Genomic DNA, 17,226 nt, shown 5'->3' on the forward strand with positions numbered 1-17,226 from the left:
TTTGTCTTTATTTTTACGTCGTCAAAGCCAAGGAAGGAGAAGAGCATTGAAGAACACAATGACAAAAGCGTATACCATCGTTATCAAATTGGGCAGCTCGTCGCTCGTCGATGAGAGCACGAAAGAGCCAAAGTTGTCCATCATGACATTGATTGTTGAGACGGTAACCAACCTTAAGCGTATGGGCCACAAAGTGATCATCGTGTCCAGCGGCGGCATAGCCGTCGGCTTGGACGCGCTCAATATCCCGCACAAGCCCAAGCAATTGTCTGAAGTGCAGGCGATTGCCGCCGTTGGGCAAGGTCGTCTCATCGCACGCTGGAACATGCTGTTCTCTCAGTATGGTGAGGAAACAGCACAAATCCTGCTCACGCGAAACGACATACTGCGTTGGAACCAATACAATAACGCGCGCAACACTATCAATGAACTGTTGGCCATGGGCGTCATCCCCATAGTCAACGAAAACGATACGCTTTCCATCAGTGAGATAGAGTTCGGCGATAATGACACGCTTTCCGCCATCACCGCTGCTCTCGTAGGTGCGGACTTCCTGTTCTTGCTTACAGACGTGGATTGTCTCTACACGGACAATCCACGTACTAATCCGGAAGCTCGCCCCATTGTTCTCGTTCCAGAGCTATCCGAAGGTCTGCCCGGCGTAAACACTTCTAGCGGCTCCGGGTCTGAGATTGGCACTGGCGGTATGCGCACCAAGCTCATAGCCGCCGACCTCGCCTCTAATGCTGGGATTGAAACTATTGTAATGAAAAGTGACCGACCAGAGTATGTACCGGAGATTGTTGACTACATCCAACACCATTTCCGTCCTCCCCGTCATGGCGGAAACGGCACTCAGCAGCAGTTTCTCGAACTTCAGGATGCTGAACTTGAGGAGCTGCGTCGTCACAATGTTCCTATGCACACAAAGTTTTTGGCCAATGACAACAAGCACAAGCTTAAGAATAGGGAGTTTTGGATCCTTCACGGGCTAATTACCAAGGGCGCGATTATCATCGACGAGAACAGTTATGACCGGCTTTTGTCAAAAGACAAGGCTAGTTTGACTCCGAATGCTGTGATTGAAGTCAGGGAGAACTTCCATGAGCTCGAATGTGTCGACCTCAAGATCGGTAAGCGGTTACCCAACGGTGACTTGGATATCTCGAAGCCGGTTCAGTCCGTTGGGCGGGTCCGCTCCAACTATACAAGTCTGGAGCTTGCAAAGATCAAGGGCCTGCCCAGTGAAAGAATTCACGATGTTTTGGGTTACAGCGTCAGTGAATACGTTGCCCACAGAGAAAACATTGCCTTCCCTCCGCAGTTTTGAGAGGGTATTTTATTTAGTTTTTTCTACAGTAAGAATGAATCTGTTATAGATGCCCGTATTCCTCGCGTTTTTCTCCTTTTGTTTCAATATTTATATATATAGTATATAAATATATACTCGTTCCTAGAATCCACAACAAAAAACCCAAAAGAATACACACATACACACACAAAACGTTAATCTAAATATATATGTACAGTTTGCGTTCTTTGGGAATGTGGAAGATCTTGATATCTGCTGCACTCCCAACTATATCGTGCGGCAAGGGTATGCTTAACTTGTCATTAATATGTAAAACGTTTTCAGCCAGGTTGTAACTCGGGGAGAACTGGTCTGGTTTCGAATTCTTGGCTTTATTCTCAATGAGGATTCGCAGGTTGTAGTCCATGTCATTGAACCTCTTCATCTTCACTTCGTATTCGGGCGTGTCCTCCTGCTCCTGCGCGGCGGCTGTTTTCTTCTTCTTCGTGCGTGCGATCTCACTCTTGTCTATCTCCACTATCTTGAGTCCGGATGTCTTCTTCGCGGTAGGAAACAATGGTGGCAATATACCACCATTGTAGTCATCATCATCCTGACTATCGTCGTGCACTCCTCTCAACATACTCATCGGATCACTAGCCTCCTTCTCTATGATCTTGTGCATTTCTGTCTTGTAATCCTGCTGAAGCTCCTCATTCAATATCTCTAACGCAGGAATCTCAGTTCCCTTCTGCTTCATCTTGGGAAAAGCAATGCGGTCTCTGCATAGCAGCACTGAATCCCGGACCTCACACGACTCCAAGCACCACTCAATCAGTATTTCCCGCAGCTGGATATCTTCAGATATCCAGCGCGAGCAGTCATTGTTTATGCAACAATCCCATACACAACACTCTTGTCCCTTCTTGTCACGATCAATACGGTAACAAGATGTAATAATTGGAATTTCCCATTCGTTCTGGATGATGAGAGGGAATACTATCCTTGCGTCAAACTCAGTCTTTGGTTTGGGTACTAACGGGGAATGGCACACATTAATAAAGACCTTTCTTCCTTCCTGTAACTTGTCGGCACCATTACCTGATATTAGTTTTGTCTTTATGACAAAATCTGCGATGGGTTCGATCTTGGATACCGATCCGCCAGCAGACTCCACCGTCACGTATTTGCTCTCATCCCTCTGGCGGTGTTTAATTGGTCTCAGTAGGAAATCACTCATCACTTGAGGGTTGGCCTGTTTATTTTTGAACTGTTCTTCTTTTTCATTTTGTAGATGGAAGTTTTCAAACAATCTTCTATTTCTTTTATTTCTATTGTTTTTTCGATACAGGAGAAAAAGAAAAGCTTAAGATTGTCCATATATGGTGCTTTGCACAAACTCTACGATTTTGCAACAATTTCCAGGCCAGAAGGGCGCCTATGACTTCTCCAATCACCTTCCTATATGAACCCTTCTCTGGAAACGCTGTGACGCAGACCTATGACGCAGATTTAAAGTGCCCTAAATGTGGTGCCTTTTATACGATAAATTGTCCACTGCGAGAACAGAACATCTGGTCGTGTTTATTCTGCAATCGACTCAACCGAAAAGCTAGACCCTCGCTAGTGTCATCAAACACCTACACACTATCTTTTGTGAAGCAAAAAACGTTCGAGAGAAGAACAATTATAATTATTGACACTATCTGCGGCTCCCATGAACTGGATCATTTAGTTTCCACGCTATGTAATAGTTCCATCACAAACGAACAGGAGCTATTGTCATTGGTTAGTATTCATCAGTCAGGCCATGTTATTTTACACAACGGTGCGAGTCCCAAACATAATGCTGTGTTTTCAATAGATGAATTTATGACCAGATATAATCTTGATAAACTAAATACCAGTTACTTCGAGAAAAAAATGAAAGAGGGCAAACAAGAATTATACTGGTTTAATGGATCTGCTCACCGCTCTTTAAAAAAATTGATAAAGGAAATTTGCACAACTGCAGGCAAAGCCAAAATAAGTTCCAAAAGGGGCAAACGTTGTACCGGATTAGCGTTATTAGTTTCGTCGATCCTGGCATCTCATTGCAATTTTTCAGGTTACTGCCATATAGTTTCATTTCTGAGTGGTCCATGTACAAAAGGTGGTGGTAAAGTCGTGCCAAGGAAACGTGGCGAAAACATAAGACAAAACCACCACTTTGAATCTGAAAATCCACAACTGCAACTGTCCAAAAGTTCGCGAAAGTTTTATTGGAGAATGTTTGAGAAATTTGGAAAGCAAAATTTAATCTATGAGTTCTTTATAGGTTCACTGGATCAAATCGGCATACTGGAAATGGACCCATTAATAAACTCGTCAATGGCAATTTCTCAGTTTGATTCCTTCGATGATGAAAGATTCGAAAGATCTTTTCAAAAATACTTGGGGTTGCGTAACTACAATGCCGTTTATAACTGCCAATCAAAGGTAATAACGGCAAAGAAAACATTTATTGTAAATGACATTCTCAAATATAGCCTCAACCCTAAATATCTTTCTCTACCCGTGGAATTATCACTAGATCGCACTTCAACTGAAGTCCCCATGCAGTTTCAAACTACTTATGAAAACCAAAGCGAGAAGTATGTGAGAATTGAAACTTTGTTACTCCCGATGGCCAATAATTCATTCTGGATTCAAAATGAAATTGCATTCTCAATGAAAAGAATGGCTTCACATATAATCCATCGTTTCACTTACTCATCCAAGCATGCTAATGATTTGATGAAGGAATCGTTCATATTATCGAATCAAATCCGGGAAATAAACATAGACAGGGCCAAGCTTATAGAGTGGTATTATTATGTATATAAGTCACCAATACTATCGGTCAGGAACACCTCGCCCGATGAAAGATACTTCTTTCTTCATCAAATAGTAAACACTAATAAAGACACATGCCTTTCTTTATGTAAACCATTTCTTTGGTGCTACAATGGCATAAAACACGACTGGATCGTATCGGATATCCCGCTGACAAGATCTCAGGTACTTAAAGATGATGAAACGACCTTTTGTATTGATGGTGGCTCATACTTTATTTTAAGGATGGGGAAGCTTTTCCAAAAGGAAGGTCGCGATTTCTGTTGCAAACTTTTAAATGATTTACAGAGGTTTCCTCAACCATTATATATCGAAACCAAAATTGGTGCTAGTCAAGACCGGTTCTTGAAAAGTAAAATCATTCCTTTGGATGCTAATGACAAGAAACTTCTTGGTACAGAGGACATGTCATTCCAAGAGTTTTTCAACTTAGTGACCGAGTCCAATAGAGGTAGATAAGTACACACTAAATATTCTCGCTGCATTTTGCGACGCTTGTACTGGCGAAAACAAAAATTAAGAAAAAAAAACCTTTGATACAACAAAGCAAAGTTCCTCTCGACAATAGAAAATACGAAGCAAGACTGGCGCGTCATTTCATCAAAGCTATAGCATCTCATCAAAAGTCGCTTGTTTATGACAATCCTTGTTTATTGAGTAGTAATATTATAGCATTACATAGAGTTTTCCATATGGAGAGTTTTGAAAATTTGAGTATAGGAGACAGTTTCACTAGTGGAATGGAACAAGTTGATGATGAACTAGTAGGTCTTTCTGACCTAAGTATATCAAAGAATGGACCAACTCTGTCCCCACAACTTATTAACCGATTCATGCCTCATTTTCCCTCAAGTCCATCACCACTGCGAAATACATTGGATTTCGATACTATTAAAGGTGACGAGGAAGAAGATGACCTAATGGAGATAGATGAAGTTGATGATGCAGGTTTTCAAGATGAATACAATCAGAAACCTATCGAAAGTCCTGTTAATGCAATCGAGAAAGCTATAGTGGAAGAGATCGAGGCCACTCCGGAGGACCCACCAAAACAAGAAAAAATTGAAAGTCAAGCCCAAGATGTGAAAGCTGTCGAAAATATTGTTTCACCTCACCATTCAACTGTCATAAAGGCATTATTGTCTCCAACTGATTTAGGTGTGGCCGCAGCTACTAAGGTCGAAGGCGTTGTAACATTGTCACCATCAGCTACTCAAGGAAGCAATAAAGTTTCCAAGAGCAACTCAGAAGGTGGGGACATAATCGAAAATGAAGAGGTTGAAGATGAAATCAACTCATCAATTGGTTACAACAAGTCAAGCAAATACACAAATGCATTCGATTCCGAGATAATCAAAAGGGAACTAAGATCACGATCCAAATATCAACCTATCCAAGTTTCTTTCAATACACACAATTACTTCTATTCAGATGAAGACGGTGTCAAAACTTATTCTCTCACAAAACCAAAAGACAATAATATAGATGATTTTTATGACCAAAGCGAAGCTTTCAAATTACCCAAACCATGGTCACCTAATTCACATCCGGCATCAAGAGCGTCATATGCCTTGACGTCATATTTACAGTTATTTCTCAATGCGATCACTTCAGTAGTGATTTTTAGCTTTATACTCTCATTTATCATAGCGCTTCAAAAGGACTTGAAATCCACATGGGAACAAAGAAAACATGAACTGCATTACGAATCCAAAATCTGCCAAGAGCAGTACATCACAAACCGTTGTAACCAAACGCCGGGCTTGCCGGCTCTGGATGAACAGTGTGCTATATGGAAACGCTGTATGGACAGAAACAACGATATCTTTTTCCGTGCAAGATCTACATTAAGTGCCAAGTTATTCGGAGACATTATCAACTCATTTATAGATCCATTAAACTGGAAAACGTTATTTGTCATCTTTTCTGGTGTCGTAACTTGGTGTTTCAGTTCGAATTTCTTACTAGGATTCGTAAGAGCCAAGAGCTACTATGGCGATGGCATTAAAAGATATCCATTGCCACCCTCACCGAAATCACCGACACCACAATCGCCTGTAGCAGCTTCTAGAGAAGACTCACGATTGCTCAAACAGTAGATCGTGCTATCTGAGATGGAAAACCATGCTTATCTATGCCATCGGACAGCTCGGGAAGCCAACTCCGAAGCCGACAAAATTTGTGTTTGAATATTATATAAGGGTGACTGAACACCTGACAGACACTCTTCTCCAAATGTATATCTATGGCAGGTATATAACAGCACAAGTAAGCCAGTGTTATTTATATTATATACGACACAATTCGAGTCTAGAGCAACTATGTTATCCACTAGGGGCCTCAAATCTATATATTTCAAGAGATCTCTTTCACAATTGGGTCACATTAAGCCCCCCAAGCATATAAAAAATGAACCTGTCAAGCCATTTAGAAACACAGACTTAAAAGACTGGGATTTACTCAGAGCTTCTCTAATGAAATTCAAAAGCTCTTCTTTAGAGGTGCCATTAGTCATTAATGGGGAAAGAATCTACGACAATAATGAGAGAGCTTTGTTCCCACAGACTAACCCTGCAAACCATCAGCAGGTACTGGCAAACGTCACCCAAGCTACTGAAAAGGACGTGATGAGGGCAGTAAAAGCAGCTAAGGATGCCAAAGAAGATTGGTACAAGCTACCGTTTTACGACAGATCTGCTATTTTTTTAAAAGCCGCTGACTTGATCTCTACCAAGTATCGTTATGATATGTTGGCAGCTACCATGCTAGGGCAGGGAAAAAATGTGTATCAAGCAGAAATTGATTGTATCACGGAGTTATCCGATTTTTTCAGATACTATGTCAAGTACGCCTCAGATTTGTATGCTCAACAACCTGCAGAATCTGCAGATGGGACTTGGAATAAAGCTGAATACAGACCTTTAGAGGGATTTGTTTATGCTGTTTCACCATTCAACTTTACTGCTATTGCCGCAAATTTAATTGGTGCCCCAGCACTGATGGGTAATACTGTTGTGTGGAAACCGTCGCAGACAGCTGCTCTTTCAAACTATTTGTTGATGACTGTTTTGGAAGAAGCAGGATTGCCAAAGGGTGTTATTAATTTCATTCCAGGTGATCCAGTCCAAGTTACTAATCAAGTGCTAGCCGATAAAGATTTTGGAGCCTTGCATTTCACTGGTTCTACCAATGTGTTCAAGAGTTTGTATGGTAAAATACAAAGTGGTGTTGTTGAAGGGAAGTACAGAGATTACCCACGTATTATTGGCGAGACAGGTGGTAAGAATTTTCATTTAGTGCACCAAAGTGCAAATATCTCACACGCAGTACTCTCTACTATTAGAGGGACTTTCGAATTCCAAGGTCAAAAGTGCTCAGCCGCTTCGAGGTTATATCTACCAAAGTCTAAGAGTGAGGAATTTTTATCTGACATGTTTGGCATTTTGCAATCGCAAAACGTTGTTCCAATGAATACTTCTGCAAGTCCGATATCAGGTGGGAACTTACGGGGATTCTTAGGTCCTGTGATCCATGAACAAAGTTTCGACAAATTAGTAAAGGTAATTGAAGATGCGAAGAAGGACCCAGAATTGGAAATTCTTTACGGTGGCCAATACGATAAGAGTCAAGGTTGGTTTATTGGGCCCACAATCATAAAAGCCAAGAGACCAGACCATCCATACATGTCAACGGAATTTTTTGGTCCTATTTTGACAGTTTACGAGTATCCAGATGAAGAATTCAACAAGATTTGCGATGTTATCGATAAGACCAGCCAATATGCTTTAACCGGTGCAATTTTCGCCAAAGACCGCAAGGCAATTGAATACGCGGATGAGAAATTGAAGTTTAGTGCTGGTAACTTTTACATTAATGATAAGTGTACTGGCGCCGTTGTCTCTCAGCAATGGTTTGGAGGCGCAAGAATGAGTGGTACCGACGATAAGGCTGGTGGGCCAAACATTTTAAGCAGATTCGTCAGTATTAGAAACACAAAGGAGAACTTTTACGAGTTGACCGATTTCAAATATCCATCGAACTATGAGTAGAAAACATAGCAGAATATAATGCGAATGTTATCATTTTATTTATAAACTCATGTAAATGTTACACTATCAAAAGTAAGGTTTTAGTTATGTCATTAGGTTTTTCCAGTTCATTCACAATATTCATTTATATAAGTAAATAGTTTTAAAATATTCATCGAATCAGCTGCTTAAAATTCCCTTTCTACTGTCTTATCTTTGCACCATACTGCTTATTCACTGCGTGTTCTGATTTAGAATAAAAAGGCTCACGGTCCGGAACGCTGAACGTCAATTTACTGAATACATTTACAAGTTTAAGAATAGCCTAGCTACATTAAACGAGCGGTACCATAAAACAAAAGAGTTAGCACTAATAACTAATGAGTTTACCTACAGCTAGATCAACAGCTAAATCAATTAACGCTCTCTCGTTATTTAATCGTTCGTTTAGTCAATCATTATCAATACTAAAGAAAAAAGGTTCTATTCCTGCTGAAAGAGTCGAAGAGGATGAAGTCGACGTAAATGACCTGCTGAAGAAAGCAGAAGCTCAATTTAAGAAGACTTTAGAAACACAGAAACAGAAACTGAATGAAATAAAACAGGGAAATTTTAATCCCAAAGTATTCAATAGTTTAACATTTAGAAACAACCGAAAATTCACTGATATTGCTACCACATCCTTGAAAGGTAAGAATGCGCTTTTAATTACCGTATTCGATCCAAAGGATGTTAAAACTGTAATCAGCGGGGTGCTTGCAGCAAATCTGAATTTGACTCCCGAGAGAGTGCCAAATAATGATTTGCAATTGAAGGTTTCATTACCACCACCAACGACAGAATCCCGCTTAAAAGTAACTAAAGACTTAAAGAGAGTATTCGAGGAATACAAGCAATCCTCGCTAAAAGATTCATTAGGAACCATTAGAGGTAGTATTTTGAAGGAATTCAAAAGTTTTAAGAAAGATGATGCAGTTAGAAAAGCTGAGCGTGATTTGGAAAAACTGCACAAAGATTACGTGGGCAAGCTACATGACCAATTTCAGCAAGTGGAGAAAAGTGTTACAAAATGAATGGCTTCATAAAGTAGTTTTTGGATGGATAAAAAATCATAAATCTTGTATATAAAAAGTTCATCATATATAATAATAAATATCACGGAAACAATACATACGCTGTCTCAGATGATTAGCTAGCTTCTTTAGCTAAGGAAAGAAGCGACTTTATTCTTTGCCAGGTAGAATTTGTATAAGCACCTACGATAAAACTTTTTACAAAGTTCCAAGCTTTAGCATTGTTACGAATAGGATAGTCTAATGGTTTTGGAATTTGAGTAGAGACAAATGGCAAAGTGTCAAAACAAATACTTTTGGCATTACAGAGACCCAAAAGACCTTCTTCACCACCAAATTTACCATAACCTGAGCCATTTATACCACCGAATGGTAGTTGACAAACATAAAATGTAGCAAAATCGTTAATTGCTACGTTTCCAGTTTGTAGACTATTTGCAACGTAATTACACTCTTCGATATCTGAACCAAACACAGAGCCACCTAAACCAAATGGCGCAGAGTTAGCCAATTCAACACAGTGATCAGTGTTCTTAGCTTTCATCATAACTAAAATCGGACCAAACACTTCGTTTTGCGCAATTTTCATTTCTGGAGTGACATCTACTAAAAGCGTTGGTTGGAAATAGTGACCTTGTGGATATTTTGGATGCTTAAAGCGGGAACCGCCATGAAGTAAACGGGCTCCCTTTGCAACGGCATCTTTGACCAAAGCTTCTAACTCATCGAATCTGTTATCGGATATCATTGCACCCATATCAACATTTTCCAAATGGTCAATATCAGACCCTTGACGCAGTGGGTTTGTTGTCATACGGTCATTCAATATTTTGACCAAACCATCATAATTTTCTCTACTGACGATAACTCTTTCAATACCGATACAGTTCTGACCAGATGATTGGAAAGTACCCCTCATAATAATCGAAGATAAGGCGTCTAAGTTCTTAGCCGAATCTAGCACAATAAAGGCGTCTTTACCACCAAGCTCTACGACAACCGGAGTCAGTGATTTAGCAGCACATTTTAGAATATAATGGGCTACGGGTTGACTGCCTATAAAAGTGATATGCTTGAAGCCAGGGTGAGAGGTAAAATAATTTGCGGAATCGTCCTTTTCAGTGGGAGGTAAACAGTAACACAATTGAACTAAATCCGGATCTTCATCACAAGCCTCTAGGCATTTACGGATCAACTCGACGAAAAATTCCGAAGACCAGACAACTTGTTCAGAACATTTTACTACAATTGCATTCCCGGTGAACAATGCTGCGATAATAGGACCTAACAGGTTGTGAAATGGATAGTTCCAAGAAACGATGGAGCTGATCACACCCAGAGGTTCATACCGAATTTCAGCGCCTTTGTACCACTTCATGAAAAAGTTAGTTGGACCTGGACGTCTCGAAGGTTGCAACGCTCTTTCACCATGCTTTATGGTCCATTGAATCTTTTCTAAAGTGACTAAGATTTCACCCATTGACGCATCTAACATTGTCTTCCCTGAATCTCTACACGCTACTCTTGCGATAAGATCTTGATTGTTTAAGATGTAATCGTGCAAAGAGGCAAGAACTCTTAATCTTCTTGAGAAATCAGAACGACCCCAGGTAGATTGAGCTTTCTTCGCCTTTGAGACCATTTCATCTATGTCAGTTTCTGTCTTTGATGGAAAAGAACCCAGATATTGACCTGTAGCGGGGCAATGACATTGAATACAGTTTGGTTCCTCAGGATTCAATATGTTAGTAGACACGGATCTTTTGCCCTTCCAGTTATTTTGAGCCGCCTCTGGTGCAGAGAGAGAAAAGTTGACTGGTCTGTAGGATGAAGAGTATTTTGTTGGAGCAAAGATTATCTTAACAAACACATAGAGAGTGAAAATTGAGGCTATCAGTGTTGTGATGCCTATAAGTTTCTGATTATCCTGGATAATTTGAGGTTGAGAACGCATTATAGCGTTTTGCTTCTCCAACCATAAATTGAAGTAAGCCTGAAACGTGGAATTCAAATGATTGATCATGTCTGGATTCAAATAGACTTTGGACATGATTAATGAGGGTTAAATAAGAACAAAGGGAGAACTTAAAGTAACACGAAAGAAAACAAACCTATTACTTTGCAAATACTATTATGGTTATATAGTAGTCTCATCGGCGTTTAATACTATTCGTTAATAAAAAGAGAATAACGACCATTCTCCCCTTTACACCGATATATAATAGCATATATTGAATATACATACTCGTTTAGCAGAGTGAAAAAAAAAAAAAAAAAAAAAAAAAGGCTGAATGGATAAAGCGAGTATCGTAAAAGCTGGATGCAATGTCAGTTTATACATTTTTATTCTATTGATATTATATTATAAAAGATATACGATTAGAAAACTAGAATGTAATGCAATATTACAAAGCATTGATATGGACTTCAGAGGAAGGCTTAATAACTGTCTCGATCAAAATCTTGACAACATCATCTTTCTTCTTCTCTGCAATTTTCTTAATCTCAGCTAATTCACCCTGCACACCAGCTTCAGCATTCTTCTCCAATTCTCCAACACCACCGGCATTCTTTTGTTCAAACTCTTTCAATTCCTTATCTTTTTGAATCTTGTATGAATCGATTTCCTTGGCTGCATCAGTTTTGGCTTGCTTCAACTTATCTTGTCTGTACTTTCTGGCCTTTGATACTATTTCGTGGGCCTCTTTTTCAGCTTGTAGTAGGGTGGCAATTCCGTTCTTTTGCGACTAAAGAGATTATTATACCGTATGAGCAACAATGTAAGACAATACCCTGTTGCAAGGTATCAGTCCAACTAGAGGGCACAAATAAAAGTAGGGTTTCATGTTAGTAAAAGCGTTTATCCAAAACAGAAGAGTTAACACCTAGCTTAATAGTACATACCATTCTGCTTTGTATATCTGTGCATACTTCGAAGATTACAGAGAAAAAAAATGTATTGCTTAAGGTGTAATTGTTTTATCTATCACGCTCCCTTTTAGAAGTGAAATTTTTGATACCAAAGGCGGGGTAACCCTCTGAAAAATTTAGTTCAATAATAGTATATGGAGAAACCACCTTCGATGAGATGAGATGAGATGTAAGTGTAGGTAACAGGGAAGGTATAGCAATTTGCAAGCGTAAATATGGTGCTGTGTGGCGTATGTGGGATAAAGGAGTTTAAGTATAAGTGTCCCCGGTGTCTGGAGCAAACATGCTCTCTAGAATGCTCCAAGAAGCATAAGGTAAGGGACAAATGTTCAGGGCAAACACATGATCCAAAGGAGTATGTATCGAGTGAGACATTGAAACAGGCAGATGATGAGAAACACGAACGAAACGCTTATGTACAGAGGGACTACAACTATTTGACACAGCTGAAGCGAATGGTGCAGGTGCAAAAGATGGATGCTAGAATGAAGAACAAGCGAGTTCTGGGGCCAGCGCGTGCTAGTGGCAACTTAAAAAGAAGAAGATACGATGTGGACGAGGATGATCGTGATATTATGGAATGTCAGAGGATAATTCGGAGGGGAGTGAACTGCCTGATGTTACCCAAGGGTATGCAGCGTTCATCGCAAAATAGAAGCAAGTGGGACAAGACGATGGACTTGTTTGTATGGAGTGTGGAGTGGATTCTATGTCCTGTGCAAGGGAAAGGCGAAAAAAAGGAGGCTTTCAAGCATGTCAGTCACCGGATCAAAGAAACAGATTTGTTGATCCAAGGAATGGGCAAGAACGTTTTCCAGAAATGCTGTGAGTTCTATTGTCTAGCTGGAACAAGCTGTTTAGAAGAGGGCGAAGATGGTTCGGAAACGAAAGAGGAACGCACACAGATTCTGGAAAAGAGTGGACTTAAATTCTACACGAAATGGTTCCCTTACAACACCACACATATAACGGATTCTAAAAAACTGGTAGAGTTGGCGATCCATGAGAAATGCATCGGAGAGTTGTTGAAAGACACAACAGTGATCGAATTCCCCACGATATTTATTGCAATGACAGAGGCTGACTTACCAGAAGGCTACGAGGTGCTACATGAAAAAACGCCCAGAGTGGAGTGTACAACCGCGCTAAGCAAGTTCACTGACGATGTAAAGGAGGAGGAAGACGCTGAAGAAGATTCCCGGCCAACAGAGGAGTCCGTGAAGAAGAAGGCACCAGACGCCAGCAATAGTGACAGTGACAGTGAAAGTGACAGCGACGACGACTACAACCCAGGCTTATCCATGGATTTTCTCACCGCATGAGCCAACGTACATATACTTAAGTTTATTGTTCAAAATATACATACATAATAAACGATAATACACAAAAGAACAATTTCAGACGGAAAAATTATCAAAGTCAGGATTCCAGAGCACAAACGTACTGGTATGCCAAATCACAGATTTCGTTTTGCGCTTCCGGGGACAGCGAGTCAGATGAAGTTTTGTAGTCCTTGGCGTGGATTCCCGTTAGACACGCTTCAATACCAGCGACCTTGGCTTTAAACTCGCCCTCTTCATCCGCTTGTAACTCTATCAACAGCCCCTTGAATCCAGTGGAGGAGAACAGGTTGACAAGTCGCACTGTGAGCCCATCCAAGATCAATGTCTCGCCCGCATCGCCCTTGATGAGCTGCCTCTGCATCCAAATGTTGGACAGCTTAGACGACAAGATCGTGTCAATGGACTCAGGAACGCCCGTGGACGACCCATTGAATACGAGGGCGGGAGGAATGTCCGTAGCTGTTGCGGTCGTCACCATGGCGGACTTGTCCTTGATCAGCACAGTCTGTCGACTATGGTGATGGAACGTTATCGAGTACATAAGCTTAGAGACGTCGGCCGGCAGGTTCTTGATAGAGCACCTGTACGTCCGGAAGTCGATTGACCAAGGGTCTCGCACGGACAGGATGCTGTTCGAGAGAGCATCCTTCAGTTCCGTCAGTGTAGCGGGAGTGGCTCTTTCCACAAATATAACGCTATCAAAAAAAAAAAAGAAGTCTTGTTAGCAACAAATGATTACATTGAAGGGATGTCCGGTGAATAAAGAAGGCTATTCCGGCACTACATACGCTGATTTTGCCATGATGGATTGCTGCTGTGTTTTGAGCGGCGAAGCACGAGATTTGCTCTTCTTCCAGTAAAATTTCACTTTAAACATCACACCGCGTACTGGAACATAAAAGCACACGAATCCACAACAACATGCATAACAAAATCACGCAAGAACAGGGGCAGTTCACTCCCCCTTGCTTCGCTAAATTACACTTGCTCATGTCTATTGCCTACCTACATATCTGTGTATCTATATCTACGCCTACCTAACGCAGCTTCACTAACCTCCGCCTCTATGCGTACGAGTCAGACCCTTTCTCCCAGTAGATAACGCACGCAAAAGTAAAGATCACACAGCCTAAGGGCAGGAGAGGATAGAGAGCGTCGAGCATCTTCGTCGGCACCGTGCAGCCACTACTACTTAGCAGTGGTATAGTGCTACGATCACAATCCACGGCGCATCACGTGTGTGCTCGTTTAGCGGTCAACCCGCTATTGTTCTCCAGCCAGTTTTTATCGTTTTGCATTTTTTTTCGGGCTGCTTTCGTTCTTCGAGGACAAACGCACCTGTAAAGCTCAGCGCGAGGTTATATATATATATATATATATATATATATATATTATAACATGATGAAGAGTGCAGCGCAGACTTTGAGGTTCAGGAGGGATCACAGGTACGCTAGACAAGGACAGCTCTTTTCAAGTGATCTACTACTGCACGTATCATGCCGTTTGGAATAGACAACACAGATTTCACGGTCCTGGCGGGACTAGTGGTAGCCGTGCTACTGTACTTAAAGAGAAACTCTATCAAGGAACTGTTGATGTCCGATGACGGCGACATCACAGCCGTCAGCTCGGGAAACAGAGATATTGCTCAGGTGGTGACCGAGAACAACAAGAACTATCTGGTGTTGTATGCGTCGCAAACTGGGACAGCCGAGGATTACGCGAAAAAGTTTTCCAAGGAGCTGGTGGCCAAGTTCAACCTAAACGTGATGTGCGCAGATGTCGAGAACTATGACTTCGAGTCGCTAAACGATGTGCCCGTCATTGTCTCCATCTTCATCTCCACCTATGGTGAAGGTGACTTCCCCGACGGGGCTGTTCACTTTGAAGACTTTATTTGTAATGCAGAAGAGGGTGCGCTATCGAATCTGAGGTACAACATGTTTGGCCTGGGAAACTCTACTTACGAATTCTTCAATGGTGCCGCCAAGAAGGCCGAGAAGCATCTCTCCGCTGCGGGCGCTAACAGATTAGGCAAGCTCGGTGAAGCAGATGATGGTGCAGGAACCACGGACGAAGACTACATGGCCTGGAAGGACTCTATCCTGGATCTTTTGAAGGACGAACTACACTTGGACGAACAAGAAGCCAAGTTCACCTCCCAATTTGAATACTCTGTTCTGGACGACATAAATGATTCCGTGTCGCTTGGTGAGCCTTCTTTGCACTATTTGCCCTCACATGAGTTGAACCGCAATGCGGACGGCATTCAATTGGGCCCCTTCGACTTGTCTCAACCGTTTATTGCTCCCATTGTTAAATCCCGTGAACTGTTCTCTTCAAATGACCGTAACTGCATCCACTCTGAATTTGACTTGTCTGGTTCTAACATCAAATACTCCACTGGTGACCATCTTGCTATTTGGCCCTCCAATCCGTTGGAAAAGGTCGAGCAGTTTTTATCCGTGTTCGATTTAAAGCCTGAAACTGTTTTTGATCTGAAGCCCTTGGACCCAACTGTTAAGGTGCCCTTCCCAACGCCAACTACTGTTGGTGCTGCTATTAAGCACTATTTGGAAATCACAGGACCTGTATCGAGACAACTGTTTTCGTCTTTGATTCAGTTCGCCCCTAACAGTGACACTAAGGAAAAATTAACCTTGCTATCCAAGGACAAGGACCAGTTCGCCGTCGAGATAACTTCCAAATATTTCAACATTGCAGACGCCTTGCATTATGTATCTGGTGGCGTCAAATGGAATACCGTCTCCATGCAATTCTTAGTCGAATCCATTCCTCAGATGACTCCTCGTTACTACTCCATCTCTTCCTCTTCTCTGTCTGAAAAGCAAACTGTTCATGTTACTTCCATTGTGGAAAACTTTCCTAACCCAGAGTTGCCCGATGCAGCTCCAGTTGTTGGTGTTACCACAAACTTATTAAGAAACATCCAGTTGGCTCAAAACAACGTCAACATCGCCGAAACTAATCTACCTGTCCACTACGATTTGAATGGTCCACGTAATCTTTTCGCCAATCACAAATTGCCCGTTCACGTTCGTCGTTCCAATTTCAGATTGCCTTCCAACCCTTCTACTCCAGTTATCATGATCGGCCCAGGTACGGGTGTCGCCCCATTCCGTGGGTTTATCAGAGAACGTGTTACGTTCCTGGATTTACAAAAGAAGGGTGGTAACAACATCTCACTAGGTAAGCATCTTTTGTTTTATGGGTCTCGTAACACCGATGACTTCCTATACCAGGAGGAATGGCCAGAATACGCTAAGAAATTAGATGGTTCGTTTGAAATGGTTGTGGCTCATTCTAGGTTACCAAACACTAAGAAGGTTTATGTTCAAGATAAATTAAAGGATTACGAAGACCAGGTATTTGAAATGATCAACAACGGTGCGTTCATCTACGTCTGTGGTGATGCAAAGGGTATGGCCAAGGGTGTGTCAACTGCATTGGTTGGCATCTTATCTCGTGGTAAATCTATTTCCACTGACGACGCAACCGAACTTATCAAGATGCTCAAGACTTCTGGTAGATATCAAGAGGATGTTTGGTAGTCAGTTCACTAATCCACACCATCTGTATCAAAGAAAAATAAGTTAGATAACCCAAAAAAATCTTATATACTCACATACTTAAAAACCATATGCAGTCCAACTTTTGCTTAGACA

The 17,226-nt window shown here is 41.4% G+C and overlaps 11 protein-coding genes across 11 annotated transcripts; 7 read left to right on the forward strand and 4 right to left on the reverse strand.

Moving 5' to 3' along the window:
• Positions 1–58: 58 nt before the first annotated feature.
• Positions 59–1,330, forward strand: SMKI08G0770 (putative glutamate 5-kinase; the record flags this gene model as incomplete). The annotated part of the gene is made up of 1 exon (XM_056222880.1): positions 59–1,330. The coding sequence occupies one exon, from the start codon at positions 59–61 to the stop codon at positions 1,328–1,330; it is 1,272 nt and encodes a 423-aa protein (XP_056082527.1).
• Positions 1,331–1,511: 181 nt separating this feature from the next.
• Positions 1,512–2,531, reverse strand: PIH1 (Pih1p; the record flags this gene model as incomplete). The annotated part of the gene is made up of 1 exon (XM_056222881.1): positions 1,512–2,531. The coding sequence occupies one exon, from the start codon at positions 2,529–2,531 to the stop codon at positions 1,512–1,514; it is 1,020 nt and encodes a 339-aa protein (XP_056082528.1).
• Positions 2,532–2,731: 200 nt separating this feature from the next.
• Positions 2,732–4,624, forward strand: NEL1 (GTPase-activating protein NEL1; the record flags this gene model as incomplete). The annotated part of the gene is made up of 1 exon (XM_056222882.1): positions 2,732–4,624. One exon carries the CDS (start codon positions 2,732–2,734, stop codon positions 4,622–4,624), a length of 1,893 nt encoding a protein of 630 aa, XP_056082529.1.
• Positions 4,625–4,857: 233 nt separating this feature from the next.
• Positions 4,858–6,264, forward strand: BRL1 (Brl1p; the record flags this gene model as incomplete). The annotated part of the gene is made up of 1 exon (XM_056222883.1): positions 4,858–6,264. One exon carries the CDS (start codon positions 4,858–4,860, stop codon positions 6,262–6,264), a length of 1,407 nt encoding a protein of 468 aa, XP_056082530.1.
• A 222-nt stretch (positions 6,265–6,486) lies between these two features.
• PUT2 (1-pyrroline-5-carboxylate dehydrogenase) lies at positions 6,487–8,214 on the forward strand (the record flags this gene model as incomplete). Its single annotated transcript, XM_056222884.1, has 1 exon — positions 6,487–8,214. The coding sequence occupies one exon, from the start codon at positions 6,487–6,489 to the stop codon at positions 8,212–8,214; it is 1,728 nt and encodes a 575-aa protein (XP_056082531.1).
• Positions 8,215–8,573: 359 nt separating this feature from the next.
• On the forward strand, positions 8,574–9,266 carry RRF1 (Rrf1p; the record flags this gene model as incomplete). Its single annotated transcript, XM_056222885.1, has 1 exon — positions 8,574–9,266. One exon carries the CDS (start codon positions 8,574–8,576, stop codon positions 9,264–9,266), a length of 693 nt encoding a protein of 230 aa, XP_056082532.1.
• A 115-nt stretch (positions 9,267–9,381) lies between these two features.
• On the reverse strand, positions 9,382–11,316 carry MSC7 (meiotic recombination directing protein; the record flags this gene model as incomplete). Its single annotated transcript, XM_056222887.1, has 1 exon — positions 9,382–11,316. The coding sequence occupies one exon, from the start codon at positions 11,314–11,316 to the stop codon at positions 9,382–9,384; it is 1,935 nt and encodes a 644-aa protein (XP_056082533.1).
• A 355-nt stretch (positions 11,317–11,671) lies between these two features.
• On the reverse strand, positions 11,672–12,173 carry VMA10 (H(+)-transporting V1 sector ATPase subunit G; the record flags this gene model as incomplete). The annotated part of the gene is made up of 2 exons (XM_056222888.1): positions 11,672–12,013; positions 12,171–12,173. The coding sequence occupies 2 exons, from the start codon at positions 12,171–12,173 to the stop codon at positions 11,672–11,674; spliced, it is 345 nt and encodes a 114-aa protein (XP_056082534.1).
• A 239-nt stretch (positions 12,174–12,412) lies between these two features.
• BCD1 (Bcd1p) lies at positions 12,413–13,519 on the forward strand (the record flags this gene model as incomplete). Its single annotated transcript, XM_056222889.1, has 1 exon — positions 12,413–13,519. One exon carries the CDS (start codon positions 12,413–12,415, stop codon positions 13,517–13,519), a length of 1,107 nt encoding a protein of 368 aa, XP_056082535.1.
• Positions 13,520–13,616: 97 nt separating this feature from the next.
• On the reverse strand, positions 13,617–14,081 carry SRB2 (Srb2p; the record flags this gene model as incomplete). Its single annotated transcript, XM_056222890.1, has 1 exon — positions 13,617–14,081. The coding sequence occupies one exon, from the start codon at positions 14,079–14,081 to the stop codon at positions 13,617–13,619; it is 465 nt and encodes a 154-aa protein (XP_056082536.1).
• A 955-nt stretch (positions 14,082–15,036) lies between these two features.
• NCP1 (NADPH--hemoprotein reductase) lies at positions 15,037–17,112 on the forward strand (the record flags this gene model as incomplete). Its single annotated transcript, XM_056222891.1, has 1 exon — positions 15,037–17,112. The coding sequence occupies one exon, from the start codon at positions 15,037–15,039 to the stop codon at positions 17,110–17,112; it is 2,076 nt and encodes a 691-aa protein (XP_056082537.1).
• Positions 17,113–17,226: the final 114 nt, after the last annotated feature.

The sequence above is a fragment of the Saccharomyces mikatae genome (genome assembly GCF_947241705.1).
Source record: "Saccharomyces mikatae IFO 1815 strain IFO1815 genome assembly, chromosome: 8".
Classification (NCBI taxonomy): Eukaryota; Fungi; Ascomycota; class Saccharomycetes; order Saccharomycetales; family Saccharomycetaceae; genus Saccharomyces; species Saccharomyces mikatae.